General features: G+C 43.3%; 1 protein-coding gene across 1 annotated transcript in view; it reads right to left on the bottom strand.

The window, feature by feature from the left end:
* Positions 1-135: 135 nt before the first annotated feature.
* LOC140695102 (uncharacterized) overlaps positions 136-24961 on the bottom strand; it is a 33546-nt gene continuing 8720 nt past the window's right edge. Inside the window, exons 4-10 of the mRNA XM_072958014.1 lie at positions 9282-9308; positions 7414-7472; positions 7064-7181; positions 6404-6527; positions 1519-1662; positions 1120-1240; positions 136-408 (exon numbers count right to left, since the gene is read on the bottom strand). Coding sequence (XP_072814115.1) covers positions 7176-7181; positions 7414-7472; positions 9282-9308 — 92 coding nt within the window. The 3' untranslated portion in view covers positions 136-408; positions 1120-1240; positions 1519-1662; positions 6404-6527; positions 7064-7175. The remainder of the gene's footprint in view (positions 409-1119; positions 1241-1518; positions 1663-6403; positions 6528-7063; positions 7182-7413; positions 7473-9281; positions 9309-24961) is intronic.

Raw genomic sequence — 24961 nt, forward strand, 5'->3', positions numbered from 1 at the left:
AAGGAATTTCTAGAGTTACTTGAATGGAGTCTGTGATGAATGTAAATGTCACATCCAGGGACTAAATTTCCAGAAGCCTTAACTAAAGGAATACTCATAAAAGATCACAGGAATGTCTGTACAAGAAGGATGCCAGTCAAATATCCTTTCTGACAGTGGAAAATGGAGAAAACTTAACTGTCCACCATCAAGACAATGATGCGTTAAATCACGACGAGCTGCGAGCAATGAGGGAGCCGGCGTTTCGCCGTGGTCCAGGGCCTTGTCCACAGCATTCTCTCACCAAAGGTGTGCGTGGGAAAGAGACCACACCCGCAAATCAGGAGACCCCTCCACTCTATCTGAAAGGACCGGGTGAGTCTGGAGTGGGAGGACGTCTATGATATACACCTGAGTGATTAAAGCGAGCTGCAGAAAAACATATAGTATGGTCTCATTTTTAAATAAAGCATATATACACACACGTATACATGGAATTCTCATATGTGTGTATATATGTATGTCATAGGCATAAAGGTCATGAAACATATATATCAAATTTTCAACAGTTTTTACTCTTCGGAAATAAGGGGAAGGGAGGTAGGGCCTTCCTCTACCACCACAGTTCTCTTTTCAGTATTTCAGTTAAGTATACTTGGAATTTAAAAGTTTATTTAAGTCCGAAGTAAAATGGACAATGCCTCCACAAGACAGAATGCTATACTGGTCATCAAAAATCATGCCAGAGGAGATAGAATATTGTAGAAAAACATATAAAAAGCCGAATGGAAAATGGAGGTGTCCACACAGTAAACAGTCACAGAGTGCTCTCTGGTTTTTTATGACAGAGGTGATCCACACTGATGAAAATATACGTTAACGTGTTAATTATTATCTTTGAATAGCGGGACAAGGATAGCCTTTTTTGCCCCCTTTTTCAGAGTTATTATTTTAAATGCACATTCTTTTTCATCTGAAAAAAAGCATTTTTAGGTGTGTAGTACTATGCATTGGAGAATAATACAAGAATACTTAGAGAAACAAGTAACTAGGAGACAAAGCAGCAGCATCACACAATGTAGGACGGGCGATCCTGATTAACACCACGCAGTTACATAAGGACCCACAAAGTGAGAGCACCTGCTGTAACAGGGCGTGGCCCCCTTCTATTTGTCAGCAGTGTCTTCAGGGCTGAGGCAGTTCTGAGCACGGCCAGTGTCAGTGCTGGTGTCTTGATTGATGCTACTGGGGGTGAGGGCACCTGCAAGCCGAGAGGAAGAACAGAAATCATCCTCTGCCTTTTCTGTCTTGTTTCTTTGTTACTTTAAAAGAGAGCCATATATAAGATAAACCGTGTATCTCCCCAAATGAAATTTCAGTAATGAAACCGTTTTTAAAGACTTCACAGCTTATATTCTGCCTATAACTGTCTTTTCAACAAAGATCATATTTATTAAATGTTAATTAACTCAGTTAATTAACTCCCTGTTGAAACATTCTAGTAAAGAACATGAAATGCAGTATGTAAAAGAACCACACCTGCAGTGACTAGCTCAGCTGTCTTGACGGCAGTGCAGTCAGCCCCCACCATCCCGTGGCCCTGAGCTCCTGATGCTGGTAAGAGATTACGCTGCCGCCTCAGATGGAGAGAAACGGTGAAAGCATTTCTTGAACCCTACAGCACTGACAAAACACAACTGACAAATCCCAGGCCCCTTTGAGGCTCTCATTTTCTGTTTCTGGCCAACCCCCATCAATGAGCAGAACCACCCAATCCCCGAGCCATGGGACTCACGTGGGAAGCAGTTTTGGAGAAATTTCCAGGTATAGAATGTAACCAACTATACATAGAACTCTGAAAAAAGAAAAGATGCCATACTCTGATTTTGGAAGACACTCAAAATATTCTCCTAAGCCTTAGTAGCTGGAAAGGCTGGGCTTCTCCTAAGTCACTTATTTATTTCACAGCCAGTAAGCATCTCCCTCAAATCCTGCTTCCCTGTGTCTGCTGGGAGCTTGAAGCACACTGCTGCTGTCGATCTTATAAGTCACATGGCAGAGGCATGTGTCTCACGCCTGCAACCCTCACACAGGCTCGCCTCCTAGCCTCACTGTCTGAACTGGGCCCCATTTTCTCACCTGTTTATTTGGTATCTGTTCTTCTGTAAGCTACCTGAAATGCGTTTTGGAACATGTCAGAAGAAGCAGTGGGTTGAGAAATGGACAGATTGAGAAGTGAGAGATGGGCTGACAGAGAGAGAGACTCCAAGAAAAGGGGAACAAATAAAATTTCCTATGCAAAACCCTCTTCTAATCAGGGAAGGAAACCACCACGGAAAAGTGTGAAGAGGCAGGTAGCTTAGGACTGTTTCCTGGATTCCATGAAAAGTAACACCAAGAGATGAGAGGGTAGAACTTTAAATAGTAAAAGAAAAAAAGCACTCATGCTTGAAAAATATATCTACAATATGTACTTTCTAAAGAATAGACTGAAATCAGCAGGACCCAATAACACTATACTTGGGTATTTACAGAAGTGAGAATCCCATCTCCAAACCACAAGGCATCCCTTCAGAGCACTGACAGTCTACATGGGGCGGTCATAAAGCCATCACCGCAAAAGCTATGCTACCCTGCACTTACGAGGAATGAGCAGCTGTGCTCAGGCTGCCCACGCGCGTCATTTACACCCCACAGCACCTCTACGGGGGGGACGCCTAGCGAGCCCCGTCTCTGCAGGACAGAAAACCAGTTCTGCAGAGGCTAAGCCGACTTACCAGTTCTCCATCTCACAGGACTGGTCTCTCCAGAGCAGGACACGAACTCGGACCCACGATTGTAACCATGGTACTACAGTGCTTTGTGTGCTGTTTGTGTGTATAATACATTTGTTTCTATCATGAAAGGTTATTTAATAAATGATCGGTTGTCTTGTCTATCTCATTAGCTCACAATCAATCTTTATACTGTTGAATTGTACTCTTTTCCCCTGAAGAAAGGAACGGAAACAGCGGGGGTCAGAAAGAGGTGGGGCTCCATTCTTTATCTGGGATCTCATCTCATTGAAGTCCCCAAACAGGGAAAAGGAGCAAATGTTCTCTTTATCTTTTAAAGAGAGGGCTCCAGTGATGGTGACTTATTCAATTACAAAATCAAGGCTGGGGAAAGGGCACATGCAGCAACTAGAGCAGTATCAGCTGTAGGAAGGTCAAAAGTGCTCATGGGAGGGCTCAGGGGGCAGCCTCATTTAATTTCAATCAATAAAACAATAACAAACTCTAAAACTACTGGCCTACAATGGATTAGCTCTTTCTTGACATCTAGCAAGTTTCCACAGCCCACATGTAACATTATCGGGAACCAGTGAAAGGAAGAGTCCACAGACAAGGAAAATCAATGCCACAGGCAGGCTGAAACCCAGGCTGGAGTTTAGGAAGAGAAAGGGCATAGTTAAGAACTGGGGAAAGGCTGGGGAAAAAAATCATCACAAGGACTCTCAAGCATCATCCAACAATCATATAATCATTCATTCAAGAGAGAGTTACTGAGGTCGTATTCTGTGCAAGATTGTACAGCGGGTGAAGCAAGAGCGCAGCGTCCATGGTGGCAGCAAGTTGCGGGGCTCAAATACACTTCTGATCCCAGTACCTTGCACACGTCCTCAATATAAAGGCAAAGATAATTAAAGTAAAATAATACTCTGTAAACTCAAAGCATTGTTGAAAAAAAAAGTTAAAGAAGACCTAAATACCAGGACAGACACTCCACACACATTCCCCTATCAAAAGAAAGTGCTCTTGGAATGGCAGTGCTCCCCAGAGCGATCCGTATATTCAACGTGGTCTCGATCACAATCCCAGCGGGCTCCTCTGCAGAAACTGACTATCTGCTGCTACAATTCATATGGGAATTCGAGGATCTCAGTAACCTATACGTCCTTGAAAAAGAAAAATTTGAGAGGACTTATAATTCTCAATTTCAAACCTTACAACTGTATCTCCAGGTGAGATTAGAGGCCATTGTGAAGTTATTACTGTGTTAATCCTTATTTACTAAATTCTCTACAATGAATATTACTGTTACAATAAGAAAAATAAAAAGTAAGTTATCCTTTAAAACATGCACACCAATTCATTCATTGGGAAAAATTATTCTATCAATTAAGAGATAAATATCTATTGAAAAAGGACAACTTAAAAACAAGAGTGCATTTGCATTTTTCATAAATTGAAAACTGAAAAGCACAAAGACGTCAAGTTTCTAGGGAGACCAATGCAACATACTAATAGTTATTTTCAGAAATTCTAATTTAACAATGAAAACTCTGGAAAGGGAAAATCGTGACTGAGAGCCAACTGCAAACACATGGAGAGCAAAGGCCTAGAAATCACAGTTCCTTTAACTCTGCTCCTAACACAATAGGAGAGGAAATTCCTCACTGAGGGGACAGTGGAATCCCATGCATAAGACAGGATACACAGTACAAACTGCACTAGAATTGGGGGTGATTTTTTTAGAAGAATTCTAAAGTTACAAAATTGCTGAAAAACTATTAAAACACTGACAGAAAGATTAAAACACACAGTCATATATATTATATAGAAACATAGGTAGTCTGCTCCTATGTTGCATTTAAATACAAATATATTTGTTCATTTATGGGCACTTATGACTTTATCCCTGGTAGAATATTTCAACTAAAACAAATAATCAATATAACACTCCTTTGTCAAATCTACTTGATAAGTTACTCTGCTATGTAAACATAATGTGTCTAAGATAGATCTAAAATTAGTGAAAAAGAGCTTTGTATGGCTTCTTGAACTATTCTCAAAATTCAAAGCTTAATTTTAAAACAGATCTGAACAGTAATTCTATATTACCTTTTCCGTCGTGAAATGAACAACACAGTCTGTTGTCAAAATTCTGTCCTTACAATGATTCACGAGCACCGTATCCTCACAAAACTGCTGGACAGCAAGGCACTATCCAGACACTGTGACCCAACAAATGAAACACAATGAAGACAGTGACCCTATTTTGGAGGGCTTATAGTCTGTGTCAACACCAGGGTTTTATTTGATTGGTTTGATTGGTTGGCAAAATAAAATCAATCAAGTACTTTCTTCTTTGAGCATTCTATAAGTCATGACTCTGCTGTTAGTGTCATGAGCAGGAAAGACTTAAGCATGACTTGATTAGATCAACTAGCAACAATCATCACTGGAGAGTGAGTAATAAAGAAGTTAACTGATAGCAATGCTTCTCCCTACATGAGACCTAAAATAAATCGACACTGATATCCGAAAAGAAAATGAGAATTTGAGGTCCCCAATAAGAAAAAAATCTAACAAGAAATCAAAAAAGTAAAGATTTTTTCATTAACGTTTCCTGGAAAGATTGGAGCATGGTGGTGTTGAGCTCAGATGCTAGGGAAAAACATGAGGGTCTGAATTCCCACAGCACTGGGTAGCTTTGACACTAATATGTCAGTCAAATTCTCTGCATCTCAGTCTCCGATGCATAGACTGGGGACAACAACCGCACCCATCTCCTAGAACGGTCCTAAGAATTAAGTTATTTTATATATACAAGTTTTAATAAAATACATCAGATATTAAATATTACCCCAAAAGCACAAGGAAAAATGAAAACAGAGATAAATTGGAGTTCATTAAACTTTAAAACTTTGCTTCAAAAAACACCATCCAGAAAGTGAAAAAACAACACTCAGGAGAAAATTTTTTCAAATCATTTATCTGATAAGGAATTTGTGTATCAAAAAAAAAAATTCCACAGCTCAACAATAAAAAGGCAACTCAATTAAAAAATGAAAAAAGAATCTGAAAAGATATTTTTCAAGGAAAATATACAAATGGCCAATAAGCACAATGAAACGGTGTTCAATAACATTAGCTCTAAAGGAAATCAAGTCAAAACAACTAGGAGAAACCGCTTCACATTCACTACAATAGGTTAAAATCAAAAAAAGATTAACAAGCACTAATGAGGACACAGAGGAAGCGGAGCCCGCAGCCATTGCTGGTGAGGATGTAACACAGCGTGACCACTTTGGAAAACATCCTGGCACGTCCTCAGAGAGTTGAACATTTGGCTTCTGAATGATCCAGCAATTCTGCTTCCTGGGCACACAAGTAAGAGAACTGAAAACAAATGTTAACATAAAAACTCCTACAGGAATATTCACCATTACTTTTCGCCATTAATTTTCAGAGCCAAAAAACAGAAACAACCCAAATGTCTATCACGTGATGAATGGGTAAACAAAGGGGCCCAGCCATACAGTGAAATATTATTCAGCAATAGCAAAGCATAGAGTACTGACCCAGGCCACAACGTGGACAAACATTGAAAACATTACTCAGTGTGAAAGAAGTCAGTCAAAATAGACGGTTCCACTTACATGAAGTGACTCGATTTGCATGAAATGTTCAGCACAGGCAAATCCACAGAGACAGAAGAGTGGCTCCCTGGGGCTTGGGGAGGATGGGGAAGTTGATAATGTCTGCTTATGCGTACTGGGTTTCCTGTTGGGGGGAAGAAAATATTCTAAGATTGACTGGGATGCACATTTCTGGGCATAGAGTAAAATCCGCTGTACATTTTAATGGGTGATTTGTATTAAAACTGTTAAGAACAAAAGCACCTCGGATTAGTACCTTCCATAGTAAATGCAAATTGCTAACATTTATTACAGGAAGAAGAAACTGCCCTCAGCATGAAAGCAGGAGATCAGCAAATATTAGTTAACCGAAATTGGACAAGAGCATTTCACTTGAAACTGTTGCTGAGTGTACAAGAAATATTCAGACATGACAAGGAAAATCAGTTTGACATCACGAAGAAGCATTCTGCTTCAAATGCAAATCAAGGATTCGGCAAGCCCAGCTGCTACAAATGACCAGAGAAGAAACCTGGTTCTTAAAACAAGCACCAGAGCCAACAAGGAAATGGTGGTGAGGAAAGCAGGCGGCCTAAAATCTGGAACAGTGTGCTACAAATAATTTCTCCACTGAAAATTCAAAAATAAAATGAAAGTGATGTAATGCTGTGTTGAACTCACGTGAATGGGCTTCCTGCAGTGCTTGACAGTTCTGTAACCCCGAATGACTCAGGAGAATCAGCATGGCTCCTGGGAGTCCCCAAGTAACTGCCCATCAGCACGCTGACCACCATCACATCTGCCAGGGTTGAATTGCAGAGAAGAGAGCAACCTCTGAAAGGCACAGGGAATGTTGACAAGGGAATAAAAGGCTGCGGTCAATCCTGGGACAGAGGCCCTGTGAGCAGAGGCCAGAAGGCTGCAGGTGAACTGGAGTGGCCCTGGGGCAGGAAGGGACCACAGGGGAGCATATCTCAATTATCTCCTCTCTCTCCCTCGGGTAGGAGGGATAAAGCCTGCATCCTTCTCACCTGGAACTGTGGGTTCTGGCTGGCGGAAGTCTTACCGACACGGAATGAATTTCTCAAGACTGCGGAAAAAGGAAAGAAAGCGAGAGGGATTAGGGAGCCAAATCCACGAGTCTCTCAAATGCTCCCATATTTATTGTGTATAATCAAAGTAAAAAGTCAATAACAGTTGTGAGATAGTAGGCAGGAACTTGGGGAAAGAAGGGATGAGACAGAGATTGTAGACTCCACCATGAGTACTAAGGCTTAGTTTACCTTTAGGGAAGTCATGGGCTGAGGGGAACAAGATACATTTTTTAGACATGTTCATTACAAAGCAGACCACCAGACCAGCCTGGTCCCTGTTTTGGGGATAATAGACTATCTAACACCACGCAGGCCTGGCGTTTATAGCTGAGGGCCTGGGTCATTGCTGTGCAATAAGCAGTGTGCTATCTATAACCTCAAATATGCAAGCAAGGCATTGTCTCTGCTTTTTATGGCAAGGAGACAGGAGTGAGGATGCACAGGTGTTTGCTTTAAAGCAGTTAATAAGCACATTTTTTTTCTTAAAGTTGACAGGTGGCTGGGATGTGTTACAACTTGTTAACTCAATCATGGGCTCCCACATGGAACCATTATGGAGGACATCCTAGGATGAAAAATCCTGGCTCTGGATCTTTTCCTGCCAGCTTCGGCCACTCCAGCAGGGTCTAGACACATCCCTGAATAACGATCCCACAGAACCACCTAAACTCTTAACTCCTGGTGCTTGAAACTTAATTTTAGCTCTACACAACTTAATGTAGAAAAGTTTCAGAAATAAAAGATATTATATTCTTTTTATATCTCATCATAAGACTGATTTTTCTGATTGCTCTAAGCTGCTTCTACATGGTAAAGCACCTAATTCTGCAGGTGAATTCAGTACTTTCCTTTGGGCATAACTAGACAGTCTGGGCTGTCTGACTTCTATTAGTCAAATACCAATACACTTAATTGATTTCTTTGTTCATCAATTTCAGCCTGGAGGTGAGGGTCTATCACTATTTTCCTCAGCCCACCCTCTACTCTTTTCTCATCAGCATCTCAGGCCTCCTGAAAACAAAACAAAGCATTTGTTTCCCTTCATCTACACTTTCCACAAAGGCAACAGGAATCATCATGCCTAGAGAATGAATTCAACACAAATGTTAAAACAAAAATCTATAAACCTGAAGCAACTCCATCTCCGGCTCATGATACACAATGACATGAGAGTAAGTGTGTCAGGTACAAAGCATGCGTGAGCCTGACCACCTCATTTCTATTCTTCAAAGGAAGGAAGGTTTTCGTATTTTTTATTATCATTCTTTGTCATTGTTTCTGATTAAGCCAAAAAATTTTTTATGAAATAATTAAGCACTGCAATAACAGATTTTCGCTGTATCAATTACAGAAGGAATTCAGAGGGGATAGGAAAACCCACCTCTGTAAAAAATGCAAAATTCCTTCCCCTGTTAAGAACACGAATACAAAATGCAACAGAGAATTCAAATTCTTGTGGAGAGGACAAAAGCCACAGAATCAAAGCAAAGTCATTATTATGACTCAATCCAAAATTCACTGGACAAACATGCTCAATGCATTCAAATAATTTTTAAGGCACACTGCAAACCATTCACTTAATTATCTACAGGCTAGAGGAAGAATTTCCCTCTATAACAGACAACATAAATCAATAGGTTGCCCCACCAAACAAGGAACAAACATCAGGTTTTTTGCAGTTCTGATAAATCAGCAAGTTTTAAAGATCAAAATCCAGAAATTTTAAACATTCATTCACACCAGAATGAATCAAGCACTTAAAAAAAATAAATAACCCAAAGAAACTAAACACATTGATCACGTACCTGGATCAATGAGAAATTCTTGTACAGCTGGAAAAAAAGAACAGTCTATAGACTTATACTTGAAAAATAAAACTACTTTTAAAGATAACTGCTAAAACACATTTCATCATTCATGTTGCCTTGAAAAATCTGAGGCACTTGTCTCTGATCAGAAAAGCAATTCTGAGTATTAGTATGTTACAATTCAGTGCCAGTTTGCTTTAGAAGAAAAAAGAAAAGCTACTGTTTCTCATCTTGCACAAAGTTTAAAGAACCTCCCTGCCTCTATCTCCTCCCATTTTCTAAGCTCATGCTCCCCAACCCTTCTGAAACAATTATGAGAACCTCTTATTCCCACCAATATGCCAAATCACAAAAGAGTATCAATTTATTTGTGTAAATATATACCTACACCTTGAACTGGAGGAGAAAGATTTCAGAAGGCTATATGGAACTTATTGCTACATTCCTGAAATCACACACATACACGTTCACAGAGACACAGACATATACAAACTGAATTACTGGGCACTTCACAAGCTAAGGACTTACAACTTCTAGAAGATAACTTTGTAGTTAGTTTAAAATACAAAACGGTCAGCTTTTGAAAGCCTTGAACATTGCAAAATCATCCAAATATCAATGAGATCCAATTAGCCTTCTCTGTAGAATGTAATTCCCCATGATGGCAAAGCAGACCCTAAGAAGTAGTGGATCCAAGACTCGTGTTTTTCACTAGCTATGATCGTTTTAAAACACGTAAACAGATTTAGAAAGGTATGTCCCTATGACATTTATTCTTATTGAGATGGCATATGTATTCAATTGTCTATGCAGAAAATAGGACCCATGATGGTGTTTAAGAAATATTTTGTGTATTGAAATATTTATTTTTAAGTGCAGACAAGGAGGGTGGGTATTACTCCACTGTAGAGCACCTGTTGTGCACGCACATGTTCCTGGCTTCAATCCCCTGTACCTTCATGAAAATAAATAAATACAAGTGCTTACTTAAAAATAAGAATAAATTTATATAAAAAAATAAATGCAGACTAAAAACCACTGCAATCTAGGAGCCACAATTATAATAAAAAACAAGTGTTTCTATCAAATATTGACTATACGCCAATCACAGAGACAACCACAAATCACACCTGACAACCATCACGTGTGATTCTCAGCAATCCTACTAAGTAGACACGGATGAGAAACCCGGCTCTGCGGATGAGGAGACGGAGCTCGGAGGAGCCGGGGACACTGACCGTCCTGCTCCCCGTGACACCGCATCAGCCCAGGGCAAGCGCTGACAGAGCTGCACTGAGGGGACACCCAGCTGCATGGAACCATGGGGGATTGGGGAGTCCTAGAAAATACTCAAAAGTGTTCAATGAAAAACCAGCTCAAATATGTTACTCTGTGCCCCATCCTCTAAACACAGAACATGTCTGGGACCTTTTTGATGCCTCCGTGTCCTTTCTGCCATCATCAGTTACGTGCCCTCTCAGCGCGACCAGTCATGAACTGGACCCCATACGAAGTGCACTCAGATGGAAGAGCTTTAAAAGCTGTTTTATGAAGTTTGTAAGACTCTGTCTATTCCTCACACAGGCGGTCATCCGGCACTACTCACCGGTGCGGATGTACCACCTGAAATCACACCTTTCTGCTTTTTAAAATCCCTTCATGTAATACAGACTTTTAAACAGCAAAGAAGCAGCTCAACCACAGACAGTGGACATCTTTTCACCAAACGGACTCAAACAGCCCATCGGACTACCTGGAAGCCCTTTTCTTCTATTAAACCCACTTCCAGGTACTTCATCATTTTCGGATTGGTGGACTCGGCCTCTGAATGGCCTACTCAGAGAGATCCCATCCTCACATCCGGGGGTGGGAGAGGACCCTGCTGCTGGGAGAAATCAGTGAGGAAGGTGGACATCCTCCAGCCATTTCTGCACGGGTAGAAATGCCACATGCTCAGAAATTATACCGTCAGCACCCCTCGGCTCCCATGGACTGGTTTCACATTAAGCAAACTTATGACACACTGATGCAAGAAAACCAGAAATTCAATTTATTAATGTAACAGGAGATGTGAAACTACAAACCAGATTGAAATATCAGAGTTCAACCATGAGTACAGATTCTCCTCCACGGCCCAATCTCGGGCAGGCAGTCACATGGCAAGCGTGGACAGAAGCAGAGCAGGAAGGGTTTCTAGATTAACTCAATGGACTAAATTTCTGTTATAAGAACAGATCTACTGCCTGGAAAACAATTAATGCCAATCACGGGGCACACTCCATGGACAGTGGCTGAAACACGACTGTGAGTACCTGTATAACTCCACTTTCCCTGTCCTTTCTGGTCTAACTGATGCAGAGGTACAGAGATCCAGGGATGCAGATACCTGTAAACACCCAAAGCCCATCCCTGGGAGCCTGGAAACCAGATAGCCAGGATTTAATCAGCTCTGCCACTTACTAGCTCTGTTACCTTGGCCAAATTACTTACCCTCTGTGTGCCTCAATTTCCACACTGTAAACCTGGGATAACAATCAAATCTTTCTTACTCACTTGTTGTGAAAATTGGAGGATTCATTTCTGTAAAACTCTCAGAAAAGAATGTAGCACATTTTTGGTGCCCAACAAATTTCAAATTAATAAGAAAGTGATTTACAAGTCTCCCATCTAATCATCTTCTGTGTTTCATGACTATTCTGAGTCCCAAAGGAAATACTTATTTCCCCTCTTATAAACTCTTGAGGAGCACCCTTCTGTTTCAAGCCACCACCTGTTTAATCTGAGGGGGGATTCCCTCCTCCCCACTCCTCTGGTCCATGGGAGACTGCTTCTCCCTTCACACCCCTGACCACTGGCCCACGGCTAGCCCTCCTCACACTAACAGATTGAGGTGTGAGTCCGGGGAGACAAGCAGGGCATATGAAAGCTTTCCTTCCCCTCCAGTGTTGGCCACCCTTAGGAAGCAGCCGGGATGCTCAGTTCCATGGCAAGACAGTCCTGTGCATTATGGGTCAGAATCTCTCAAGGGAATGCTCGCTGTGGACCAGAGTTACCTGGGACTGCGTAAGTCTCTAATTCTGGGACATAGTGTCATGACACTCACTCTCCCACAGCCCTGAATTTCATGGAGAACGTGGCTTCATCAGTAATAAAGGAGACATTTATCGCCTGCCTGTTCTTCTTTGTCATCTCTCAGTTGGCTGCTGGACACAACATGTGTATAAGTATTGGGTCCCCTTAAGCCCCAACATATATGAAGTAACAAAAATTCTGTGGCTTAACATTGGTTCAGTGCGACTGTGTAACTGTCCTGACTCTGCTGATGCTAAATTATGTGTATAGGAACTATGGAACCTCCTCAAATATCTTTCATCATAAAACCAGCTTTTCTTATTTTCCTGTTTCTCAGTAATTGCCAAAGACTATCAAATGATGGCTTCACACCAAACAGCAGTTAAGATTATGAGCCCTCTTGTCATACACACTGTGCTAAACACTTTACATAATTTCTAATTCTCACAATTCTACAAAGCAGAAATGAGTGTCCCCATCTCACAGACGAGGGAAAAACTCAGAAAGAACTGACTCAGGATCACGTAGCTCAGTGGCAGCGCGTGCACGCAAACCCAAGTCAAAACACCACACCCCTTTGTATATGTACCAAATCTCCTACCACCCATTGACACACAGCGGTGGGGATAATACTTAGGGAACTCAGTACACTTTTCAGCTTTAAGGTGCTCCAGAGGCCGCTTCTAGCTCTTTTATAAAATCCCGGCTCACTGGTTTCTAACACTGCAAGAAAAGTCCGATGTTGCAACTGTTTGCACAGGAAGTCTGAAATGTTCACAGCGAGATGATAGAATAAAACTAAGACATAAGCAGAATAATAGTTCCAGGTAGTCAGACATAATGGACATTGTGCTACCCTGAAGCACTAAGCAAAGGAATCAAAAAAAAAAAAAACGTTGTTTAAGACTTCCTTTACAAACAGGAAAGTTAAGACTGTAAGAAGGTGTAACAGCGCCACCTATGGCTTAAAAGGCCTTCCTGGTTGCCTGGAAAGGTGCAACACAAAAATTGCCTGTGGATCAGAAACAAGAATCAGATAACTAAAAGCTTATGTAGCACATACTGCTCTCCTAGTCCTCATGTCTTGCACTGTAGCAAAAACCAACAGAACTGTACTAGGCCTATATTCATAAAAGTCATGTCTGTATTTTTCCAACAGGAAGTAATCTAAGTATCTTGCAAAATACTTCTCAAAGAGCCAGGAAATCATAGAAGTGTATTGAAATACAAAAACATTTATTTACATATTAAAACAGCATGAGCTTTTTTCTATTAAAAAAGCTGACATGTCAAATCAATGTTTTGATATTTTAAAACCTATTAAGAGTGCAGAAAAATAAATCAAAATTTTCTTTAATCACAAAAGAGAGAAGCTTATTCCCTGAAAATGATCAATGTGGATTTTTCTAAACTTAATGCTTCTGGTCAGAGTCCTACGAATTTAAATGTCTGAGTGTATAGTTACACGGCAGCATGAACACTGAGTTGTAACAATACACATTCTGTGTAAATAATCTTCAAGGTCGTCTGCTTAAGTCAATTTAACTAGTCCCTGTCTCAATAGAATGATACAGATTTCATTAAAACTTCATACTGCACGCACACACACACACAAAACCCTGAATCCTTGTTACTTTAAGCCATATTCATATATATCCATATTGAATATGCATCAGAAACAAGCCACCCTCTTTAGTATTCACAGTTGATCCTTCTAAACTATCTGTCATTGTGACAGCACATTTTTACTAAGCAGCTCTTGGATGCTTTGTATACAAGGCGTCTACCTCTCACAGTCAGACATGGTAAACGGCATCACTCAAATTTCACAAATGAGGAAATATACTTAAGCCATGGAAACAACGTACATATTTATCATCAGGAAAGAAAAGAGTAAAGATTTTACTTTCAATATGCACTGACAAACTTTTCCTCCATACTAAGACTACATACATAAAACAAATTCAGTCATTGTAAATTATTCTGTCAATAAGCACCACTAGAGAAAAACAAGCAACATCATTAGCAATGATTGGACTTTCAAAGCCCACTCCTATTTTGCACTATAATCATTTTTAATGTTTTGTTTTTAGTGCTTACATAGCACTAATATAAAGAAAACATAAACTATTTAAGTCATTACCTGAGAATGCAACATTTGTGAAAATGTACAATTTTAATTTATGCCGCTCTGTCTCACATTCTCACTGGTGTCTCTCCTTTGAAGGCCTCATCAGGCTGAGATCGCCAAAATCGGTCATTTATGGACTCACAGGAGTTCGGGAAACCACTCAACGGGAGGCTGATCAGAGGAGAAATTGAGAATGCATCCTGTGCAGCCTGGGTTCCAGCACCGAGCTAGGCACCGCCAGCTGCGTTTGATTTGGGACAAGCTGCCCACCTCTCAATCCCTCAGCTGCAAAAAGGAGACATTGATACCTACCGTCAAACACCTGCTTTGAAGTAAAACATGAGAAAAACAGTTTAGCCTTTGGTAGGTGTCCACTCACAGCAAGCTTGGTCATTATGATGATGAGGATTACTTTTAATAAGTTAAGCTAGACCAAAAATTAGAAATCACCATAAAGGAGAAACATTTTAACTCAATAAGCATTTCCTTTTGAATGGATTGATAAAAGTTCTAATGATTTTTTTAATAAACCAAATTTTGTCCATTAATTTTAGATTTACCGGTTTATGGACAAGTCTCCAAAAAAAGAATTAGAGGCCTCTAACCTCTGAATACTAAGAAAGTAAAGTTTAAAACAATTATGGGGGAGAGTATACCTCAGTTGAGAGAGTATGTGCTCAGCACGCATGAGGCCCTCAGTTCAGTCCCCAGTAACTCCATTTAAAAACTTTTATTTAAAAAAAAGGAGAATTAAAGGAAAAAGATGGAGGACTACAGAATTTTTTTAGAGAATCCACTCAGATTTAAGATGGGGAAAAAATATCCATTTCTCACAGGAAATCTTGAGAACTATGTAAACCGGATCTGAGTTGTCTAGTCTTTAACATTATTCATGAATTCATATTACCAAGTCTTAAAACTACCTGATAACCCACAGTGGTGATAGTGATCATAAAACCTGCCAATGCGGATCGAACTCCGGCTAGGACTGCTCTGTTCTGACATCTCTGCCCCTGAGGCCTCACCAGGCTGAGAGCACTAAATTTTGTCATTCATGAGCATCTCGTGTAAGTCTTCCATTTGTGCTTCTCAGTCTCCTCTCACCAGCCCCTCTGAGGGAAGCACTGTTATCATCTTCCCCACACGCAGATAAGGTCACTGAGGTACAGAAACTAAACCTGCTCCAGGTCACATCGGCATTAAAGGACGTCTGTATTTCTGCTGTTTTGCGATTGACAAAGGAATCTGAGATATCAATACAAGATAGACTGTTAAATAATCAAGTCTGTCAGCTCTTCACCTCAAAGAGCAGATACTATAAATTCCTGATGTAGGATGAGGCTGCCGCCACAAAATGACTCAGCTAGAAATTAATATCCAAGATGAAGCAGCGGATACACATAAATATTCATGACTGTCAACTCCTCTCACGGGTCTTGGCCCTTCACTGCCTGAATGGGGGTGAAATCCCCACCCGTGTCTGGGAGGGTAGCGCGGCTCTTCCAAGTCTCACCCAGGCTTCACAGGCTGTTTCCCCCTACAGACTGTCCTAAATGATTAAAAAGCTCACAAGATTTTTACACCAGCCAAAACTGAAAGACATTTCTGCATATGCAGCACTTTCTCAGGCTTAAACCATTTTTGCCTACACTCAGCAAGGGGGAAAAAAGAAACATGACTCTGCAAAGTCTCTTAGCCTTACCACTCACAGGAGTTGAATGGTCTCAGCACAAGATGACCCTTCACATTACAGGATGAGAACAAAATAAAGCCGCCCCAACAACAAGCACTCCCAGAGACAGCGCTCAGCAGTCTTCTGCACACTCACGGTTGTGCAGCCCTCACCACCATCTATTTCCAGAACACTTCATCACCCCAATAGAACACCCCTGTCACTAGCAGTCACTCCACAACCCCCCTCCACCCAGCCCCTTGCAACCATCATCTGCTCTCTGCCACTGCATGAGCCAATTCTGGGCATTTCTAAGATCACTGAAATCAACAATATGTGGCTGTTTGTGTCTGGTTCCTTTCAGTTAACGTGCTGTTATCAAGGCTTTCCCATGTTGAAGTGGTATCAGCATGTCTCTTTTTTTTTGAAAATGTTAAACTTTATTAGAAGGTGGTAAATACTATCAAAAATAGTAGAGTGGGGTATAAGGGATGGGGTTTCAAAGGGAAAAGGCCGGGTTGAGCAGTCAGGGTGGACTACCCAGAGCAGATGGCTTTTTTCATATTCCCCTTTATTTATTTTTTCTTTTTTATTCACTCTTATGTCTGAATAATATTCCACTAAATGGAGATACTACATTTTGTTCTTTCATTCAGCAGCTATATATGGACGAGGTCCAGAAGAATGAGTGTAAGTGGTGGCTAGCAGGGATGGCATTTAAGCAAAGGGCAAGATGTGCTTTCAAAAAAAAAGTGAACAATCAGAGGCACAAGGAAATTCAGCGCGTTTCTGAGAAAGTGCATGGTTGCTTCAGTAGGACTGCCATGCAGGGCTGTGGGGGATAGTGACAGGAGACACAGTGAGGGAGTCACCTGAGAATATTCCCCACTGTAAGCAGCTCAGCCAATTCTCCTCCCTCATCCTGTATTTTAGAGACATTTTTGCTAGCTTTTCTCTTATTTCAAGTAACAGTACTTTAGTTACACATCTGATCATCTGCATCAGACCACATTAGCTCCAAGCCACAGAAAATCATTCACTGACCGGAGCAGCTCCAAGACATAACATTGATGGACCAGGGAGTCCTGCAGCATCCCATCCTGCAGGCACAAACCACACATGTTCCCTGGTGATGTCCGGAAAGTAAAATGCATGGAAATATCTCACTGCTGCTGCACGACATCTGCCCACAAATTGCCCCCAAATCATGCTGGCACAGCACTACTCAACCCTCGCACTACCCAAAAAAAAAAAAAAAAGAGAGAGAGAAAAGAAAAGAAAAGAGAAGAAAAGAAAAGAAAAGAAAATATAAGAAAAGAAAAGAATAAAGCTAAGAAAGCAAATTTAGGCTCTTCCATTGAAAACCAGCAACCATCACTGCCAGTATCTGAGCTGGAATGATCCTGACTTCAAAAACCACTGTGCAGTTACTATTCAAATGTGACAGACATATATGTATTTCACTTAGATGATATTACAATAGGATTTTTCTTTTCAAAATTTCCAGTTGCAACAATAGCACAAGAAAGTTTATGTTTCATTTTTTAAAAAAAATCAATTATTTTCCACTTTGTTAATTTTGAATCTATTATTATTTTATAAAGGGAGCTATGCTGCAGATTATAAACCAAATATCTGGCTTCTGCAAACAAGACCTATATGACTTCACTATTTCAGAGCAAGCTTTAATGATGCTTTCAAATTGGGGGCGCTCACTAACAGCTCTTTAAATACTGTCAAAGATGTGCTATTATGTAATGCAAAGGGTCTACCTACACATCAACTCAGAAACCAAAGAAACTACACGAAAGCCTTAGTTTATAATTTTAAAATATTCCTATTATTTTGAATATTAAATTTCTTAAAAGATAAGATATTTTTTTGAGAAAGACATCAGTTGTATTAAAATTCCTCTCACCAAGAAAGCAATCTTTATCAAGAATTACTACCCCTATGAAAATCCAAAAGACAGGACGTTTCTAGCTAAGTTAACTTACAGATCTCAACACAAGCCTAAATCCTATCTGCTCTCACTTGAACGAGCCCAGCAAAGTCCTGGGCTACTCTGGAACTTAGCTCTTCTGTTCCATATGTTGGCAGAGCTAAGATCATCACACAAGGCAGGGAAGGAGAGAAGAGGTAAGTCCACCTGGCGGCCTCCATCTGTTTACTTCCAGCCACAAGGTGTCGCTAGAGCGACCCCGCTAACAAGCCCTCCACACAAGGAAACCCGGCATCCACTCTGCCCCTGCGGTCCCCAAGCAGTCCCGACGCCCCTCTCCCACTGGTGGCCTCCGAGCCTGTGAATGGTCTTCTAATGACCCTCCCAGTTGGTGACACCCTCCCCCTCTTCCCCGCTACACACACACACACACACACACACACACACACACAGCTAAGGCAGCCTTCCCAAAGCACAAATTTGATTACATCTCCCCCACTTCAAACCCATCAAAGTCTCCCTGGTAGAGTTCTAGCCCCACCCCCGAACCTGCTTGTCCATCCTCACCTCAGTACCAGGTCCCCAGTGACCTCAGGGGCCCCGTGACCTGCTGCTACTTCCCACTAGCCTCCAGGCTCATTTTAACTGTTTGTCAAGGAAGTCTTCCTTCCCTCCAACCTCCGCACTTTGGATTAGGTGCCCTGCTGTGTTAATAAAACATTTTAATCTAAGTCAACTTCTGACACTGCTAAGCTCTCAAGAAGCAAGTACATTTTGCTTACTACTGTGGGTCCACCCCCTCTCCCCTAGACACTCAGAATTGCGTGTGTTGTGAATAAAAGAATGAAGGGGTGGGACTCAAAAGGACAGGCAGAGCTGCTCTCCTAAGGGTCACTTCCTGCTGACACCCTTCACTGCCTCTTCTGTGTCAGTTCTAGTAAAAACCAAGCTCCTCCAAAGCCCTCCACCCCTAGGCCCTCTCCAGTGTCCTTCAAAGCAGGATCACCCACCACCCTGGACCACACAGGGCAGTCTCCCTGAGTCCCCACCCCACAAGCCTCCAGGCCTCTACCCGGGCTGCTCCTGCCACCTGAGTCACCCTCTTGATTCCTTCCCCTGGCTGACTCTTACTCTGTCCCCAGAACTGAATGTAGAGCCAATTTCTTCCAGGAAGTCCTCCCTGATGATGTCCTTTAGCTCTTGGCTGGGCTCCATCTACAGCAGCACTGCTTGGCGACCAACTGGTATTTGTCCACCTGCTCCTATGAGACCATGACCTCTTGGAGGCCACGTGGGAAAAAGGAGTGAGGTGACAAGAGGGGTGGGAAGAGCAAACAGGAAAGTCGCAGCTCAAGTCCCAAATTCAAGGATTCTGTCTCAGATAAAAAGAATAAACTGTTTCATACGTGTGTCATTTGGCTATGATTTTTGTGGCTCATGGAAAACAAGAGCTTGGTGTTCAAGCCTGAAATCCAAGTTACATGCAAAGAAATGTATATATTCATATCCAAAGGAAACCAGAGCTGCTCAACAACACTTTGCAGTTAAAATCCAAAGGAACTTTGATAAAGGCAATCTCCCTCTCTCTCTTTATTTTTATTTATTTATTTTTTTTGGTATCATATAGTTTTAGAAGTATTTGTATAACTAAGTGATGGCTACAGCCTATGATTCTGCACTGGAGTGTTTGGGGCTAAGGAAGCCCAGATTACATGCACTGTGTAAATGCAATCACACCAACACAATGACAGGCGCCCTAGTGGCTGAGCTGAAGTTCCAAAGCAGAGAACCTTATGTTGGAAGACAGCTCTCAGTAGAAAGTAAGAAATGCAATGTTCTGTACTCAATTTCATTAGCTTTATGAGCCATTAACAGATAGTATGTCTTGTCTAATGAAACCCCAAATTATATTGTCATCTTCGATTTTCTCCATCTGACTGTTTTATGCTAAATTTGGATATCAAACCCTCACTCCATACGGAAAGCTCAGGCCTTAGCTGCAGCACAGTTACATCCCGTGGAAGAAAGCCGATCAAGGGAGAACAGGAGAGTTTCCCTTCAGAAGCTGCTAAGTGTGGTTTTGCACCTGTATGTCATTTACAACCACGCCATCGTCAAAGGAGTAAGACCTTACATCTGTGGGGCAAAAAGCACTGCGGTGGTTCCGAACCATGAAAGAACACTGAGCTTTGTGCAACAGTCCTGAGGCACTTAAAGCGTACTTTCTCTGAAAGGCTCCGAAACTGACTCACTTCACCATTTCAGGTACAACCGGAATTAGTAGAGAGAACATGCCCTTGAAGTCTGACAAGGCCCTGCTGGAATCCTGCTACAGCATTTACTAGCTGCTAAATGAACCAATTCCTTAAACCTCTGAGGAGGCTTCCCAATCTTCAAAACGGGGCTGCCACCGCCCACTTGGGAGGCATGGATGTGAATGCAACACGCAAGTAGGGCGGCCGACTGGTACGTGACACGGGACCTGGCTAGTTTCCCTCCGCTGCCCTTCTCCCCCTTTAAACTTGCACTGTTCCCCCTGGTAAGGGTGAAGCCCCAGGAACAGACTGCCCGATTCTTCTGTATATCCCCGGATACATACCTTACCCTTAGGAGGTCAGAAAAACAACTGCCTCCTCCCCAGTCACTATCAATATTCTTAAGAGTCTGGGTTTTTTTAACTCTATGTTTCAGGGAGACTATTCAAGAATTGTTCAACCACCGTTCTCCAGGTTGGCTCCTCTCCCAACGCCCATCCCTTCTTACCTCAAATCTTCTGTCTGATTGCCTTTTGTTCGTGGGAAAGAGAGTCCGCTAGGGTGCGGACTCCCTAGGCCTCCCTCCCTTCATCACAGGAGAGTGTGACTACATTCTCCCAACTCCCCACTCCGACTCCAGCTTCTGAGGAGTTTCCCCTTCTGGACCCTGCAGCCTCTGGATCGTCCCAAGACGCGCACACGTGGCCAAAACCCTCTCTTCAGATTTCTTCCTGTGTGGCCCTGCCCACCCCCCAGAACCTTAAGGATAAATGCCATTGCTCTGAAAATCACAAACGCCGCTGACTGACACACCAAAGCTGCATGGTCCGGGCTTTCCTCCAAACCAGGCACAGCCCTGCCCCCCCTCAGACACAGTCTGCACCTCTTGAGATGAGCTGATCCACTTGCACGGCTGTGAACACCAGCTAAGAATGACGAATCCCAATGTGTATCTCTAGTCCGGCTCCTTCACCTGAGCCCCAGGCTCATAGACACGAGTGCCTCTTGGAAGTCCTAACTTGGATGACAAATGGCATCTTAAAAATGCCATATGTCAAAAAAAAAGGCCTTATGTCCACCATTTACTCTAGACTTCGATTCCTGGCAGGTACCTCCCAGGCTCCCCATTTTAGTAACAGCCCCAGCACCCACCTAGGTGTTTGAGGTCACATTCAATTTCCACTGTTCCCTCCACCTGGCCCTGCCCTGGAATCAGTCTTGTTATTTCTGTCGCTAAGCCAGTCTCAAGTCTGGTTCTGCAGGGAGCACGATGGAAACCCACAAGCTCACAGCAAGGTGCACTGTGTCACAGTCCTCCGAAGGGTGTTCCCTGGAGGGGGAGGCATCTCCTGCTGCCAGCCACCTCAGAAGGCACTGGATTCTCACAAAGAAGGACCAGAAGAAGGGACTCAAGGATCTCCCGTGATCTGAGGTTTGAAGGGCCCGAGGTCTGGGGGAGCTCCTAGTTAGCTGACACTCCTGTCAGTGAGCAGATGAGGATGGTAGGAACCCAGGCAAGTCTGTTCTCGCTCCGACCCCTTTTCTCTCGGGAGCCACGGGAAAGGCCAGTTTCCAGGGCACAGACCGGCCATCACAGATCCCAGCCTGCATTTGCCAACCCAGACAGCCTAGACTCCTACTTGCGACTCTTACTTCTGTTCTGTTCCCCCCCAGAATGTGATGGACTCTTTCAGAAAGTCTGGACTGTCTCAAGCGAGACCAAGTCAGTGAAGGATGAAGTGTCCACATTTGGACCAGAGCATGAAAGGAGAAACAAGGCCTCATGTCCAGCATGACGGTGGTGGCCAAGCCCTTTCCCTGGGTGAGATGAACCAGGGTCGGGGTGAGAATGCAAGGTCCCTTCACGGCTGACAGGGGTGTTGGAGACTCACTACCGCAAAATAACCACACGGCCGTCAGTGGTGGACATCAGCTGCAACAGACACAGAGTCAGCTATTTACTGCCAAAAAGGGGTAAAAGTAAAGGCCGGTGCAGGGAGGCCTGCACGGCTGCTGAGGCAAACCACAGACCTGGCTCTGAATGCCCACTGGCTGAAGCAGAGAGGAAGCTACGGTCCCCTTTAGCGGTCCCTGTGTCCACCACATCCAAGTGAACCAGTTACTTAGGAAAAGGCAATGTTTTCCTGATACTTAGAAAAACCAGCCTCATAAAGGGAACAAAAGAGTGGCATGGTTTTAGGCCCGCTCCTGCCCCTCTATGAATGCAAAGTAAAGTAAATGGCACTGGGAAGGTGAATGCAAAAAAAAAAACCAAAAAACAAAAAACCGGTGACTGCTTCCTCCAACAGCGTCCCCTGCAGCTGCTCACCCCCGAGCCGGCCACTTCCTCACCAGTGACCGCCGGCCAGGAAGCGCCGTCACGCACGTCACACAGCGACAGCCAGGAACCGTGTGCCGAGCACGTTTGTGTAAAAGCCAGAATCAAGCAAGGTGCTGCAGATTTTGACTTTCCAAGTTTAAATACTCCATGAAAAAAATCCCTCAGCAGCCGCCTAAATCAATTCGCATCTCACTTCTTCAAAACAAATAAACAAAATTAGTAAGAGAGCATTTGTTACCAAATATAAGGACGAACTAACAGGTTCCTCAAAGCAAGGACTTTAACAGATATCAAACTCCAGTGGGTGATGTGCTAACATAGCAAAAATTCCAAAAAAGTAGAAAATAAGATGACTAGGATAATATACGAATCATGGCAACTGTTAAGTTTTTGCTTTTTATAGCGATGGAGACGGCACAGAGGGCGATCTGGCTATTCCAATGCAGGGTGTGCACAGCCCACATTTTCAGACCGAACAACATGCTCACGGGGTGGTATAAGGGATAAAGGAAAATAGAAAAAGGAATAGAGGAACAGCCAAAATTAGAAACACACGAGAACAAAAATGACTTTGACAGCATTTACAAGAAATTACGTGAGTGTGATGAGGACAGGGACGCGGGGACGGTGAGACCCACCCTCACCTCCTGATCCAGGGAAGGCAGGGGCCTGAGGGGAGCGATGCTGCCGGGGGACCCCAACGTGGTCAGCGCCCCAAACCAAAACTTCACCTAGATGCGTGTAGACAGCTTTTGAGCTACAAAATGTGGTCGCATTTCAAGCTGGACAACTTTACTCACTCCCACCAAGAGGAACAGGGGAGAATTAGGTTCTGCTCCTGAACCAAAGCATTGTTTAAAAAATTAATGACTGTGTAATAGTAAAAGCAACAATGGAGTAAAAGTCACTGGCGGAGAACGTGCTTGACCCGAGCTCATTGGCCACGTTATCTCACTGACGTTCAGATGCTGGCTGAGCCCTTATGGTACCAGAACAGACAGACCCACCAGGAGGGAGGTTTAATGCGCTGCTGTATTTTGATGCCGGCAGCCATGCCTGGTACACGAGGTTCTGGGTAAACAATGGTGACAGTGTCAACCACTATGGGCTAAGCACACATCCAGCTACTCCGCCAAATCCCAAGGGCAGACTTCAAAAGGCAAAAACAAGCTGGCATTCTCTGTTGGCTCTGCAGAATCAGAGCCAAGCAGTTGCTGAGCAAAAATGTCACCAGTGCCTCCTATGACAAAATAGGAGGCACTGGCGTGGGGCTGGGGCAGGGCTCCAGGCTTCCACTGATCACCCACCAGTCTGTCCAGGGGGTGAAGGAGGTCCCTGCTTTCATTGCACCGATGCACCTACCTTGAATGACGCCTTAGGACTCAACAGGAGGTGACAGGTGAGGTGAACGGAGCCAGCCTTGGTGTAGCACGGTTCTGGCAGCTATGCCCTCAGCAGTGCCCAGTTTCCTAAACCTGACACCTCATCTCCAAGGAGCAGAAGTGTAGTGTGGGCATGTAGATCACAGGGCCCTGTGAGGACAAGTACAGATCATGGCCACGACATGCCTCTCCCCTTCCTTAAGCCATAGAGGAATGTCCGGGGAGGAAGTGAAAATTATTCCAGAGCCTGCCAGGCACCACACGCAGGTGGGACACGGATCCCCTGTGTCTGTCATTCACAGGACTGGTGTGGATTTTCTTTTTATCAATTCTCTGGCATCTTCTCCTCCATCTTACCAACAACAGGAAAGTAGAATCTGACCTTAGAATCACAGAGAATCACAGAGCCCCTCCTGCAGAGCGGGCCCGGCAGCACGTACCATGTCCTCCGACCGTCACCTGTGGGACCGCCATGAGCGCTCTCCAGACTCAAGGCCCGAGGCCGTAGGCCGGGGGGACACAGCTCACCTCACTCTCCCCAGTAAAGGGGGACCACCTCTCGGCAAAGACGTCTCACCCTCTTCTGCCCGAGGGACAGCTTGAAAGATACACAGGGAAACATAGTAGAGGGTGAGGGGTTAGGCAGCCCAGAAGTGATCGTCTGCACTTCCAAGGCAGAGTGGGGCCTTTGACCTAATCACAGGGACAAAGTGAGGACGAATTTTTCCCTGCTGTGTCCCATACACCGTGACACGCCTTTCCCTGCGTAAGGAGCTAATTCGGAAGCCCCTGGCAGTGTTTCTGATGTCCTAACTTGGCATGGTGGCTGTCAGGCAGGGGAGAGGGCCTGAGCCGTGCTGGTGCTGGGCCTGGGAGGCAGGA

This window comes from Vicugna pacos, unplaced genomic scaffold, assembly GCF_048564905.1.
Source record: "Vicugna pacos unplaced genomic scaffold, VicPac4 scaffold_139, whole genome shotgun sequence".
NCBI lineage: Eukaryota > Metazoa > Chordata > Mammalia > Artiodactyla > Camelidae > Vicugna > Vicugna pacos.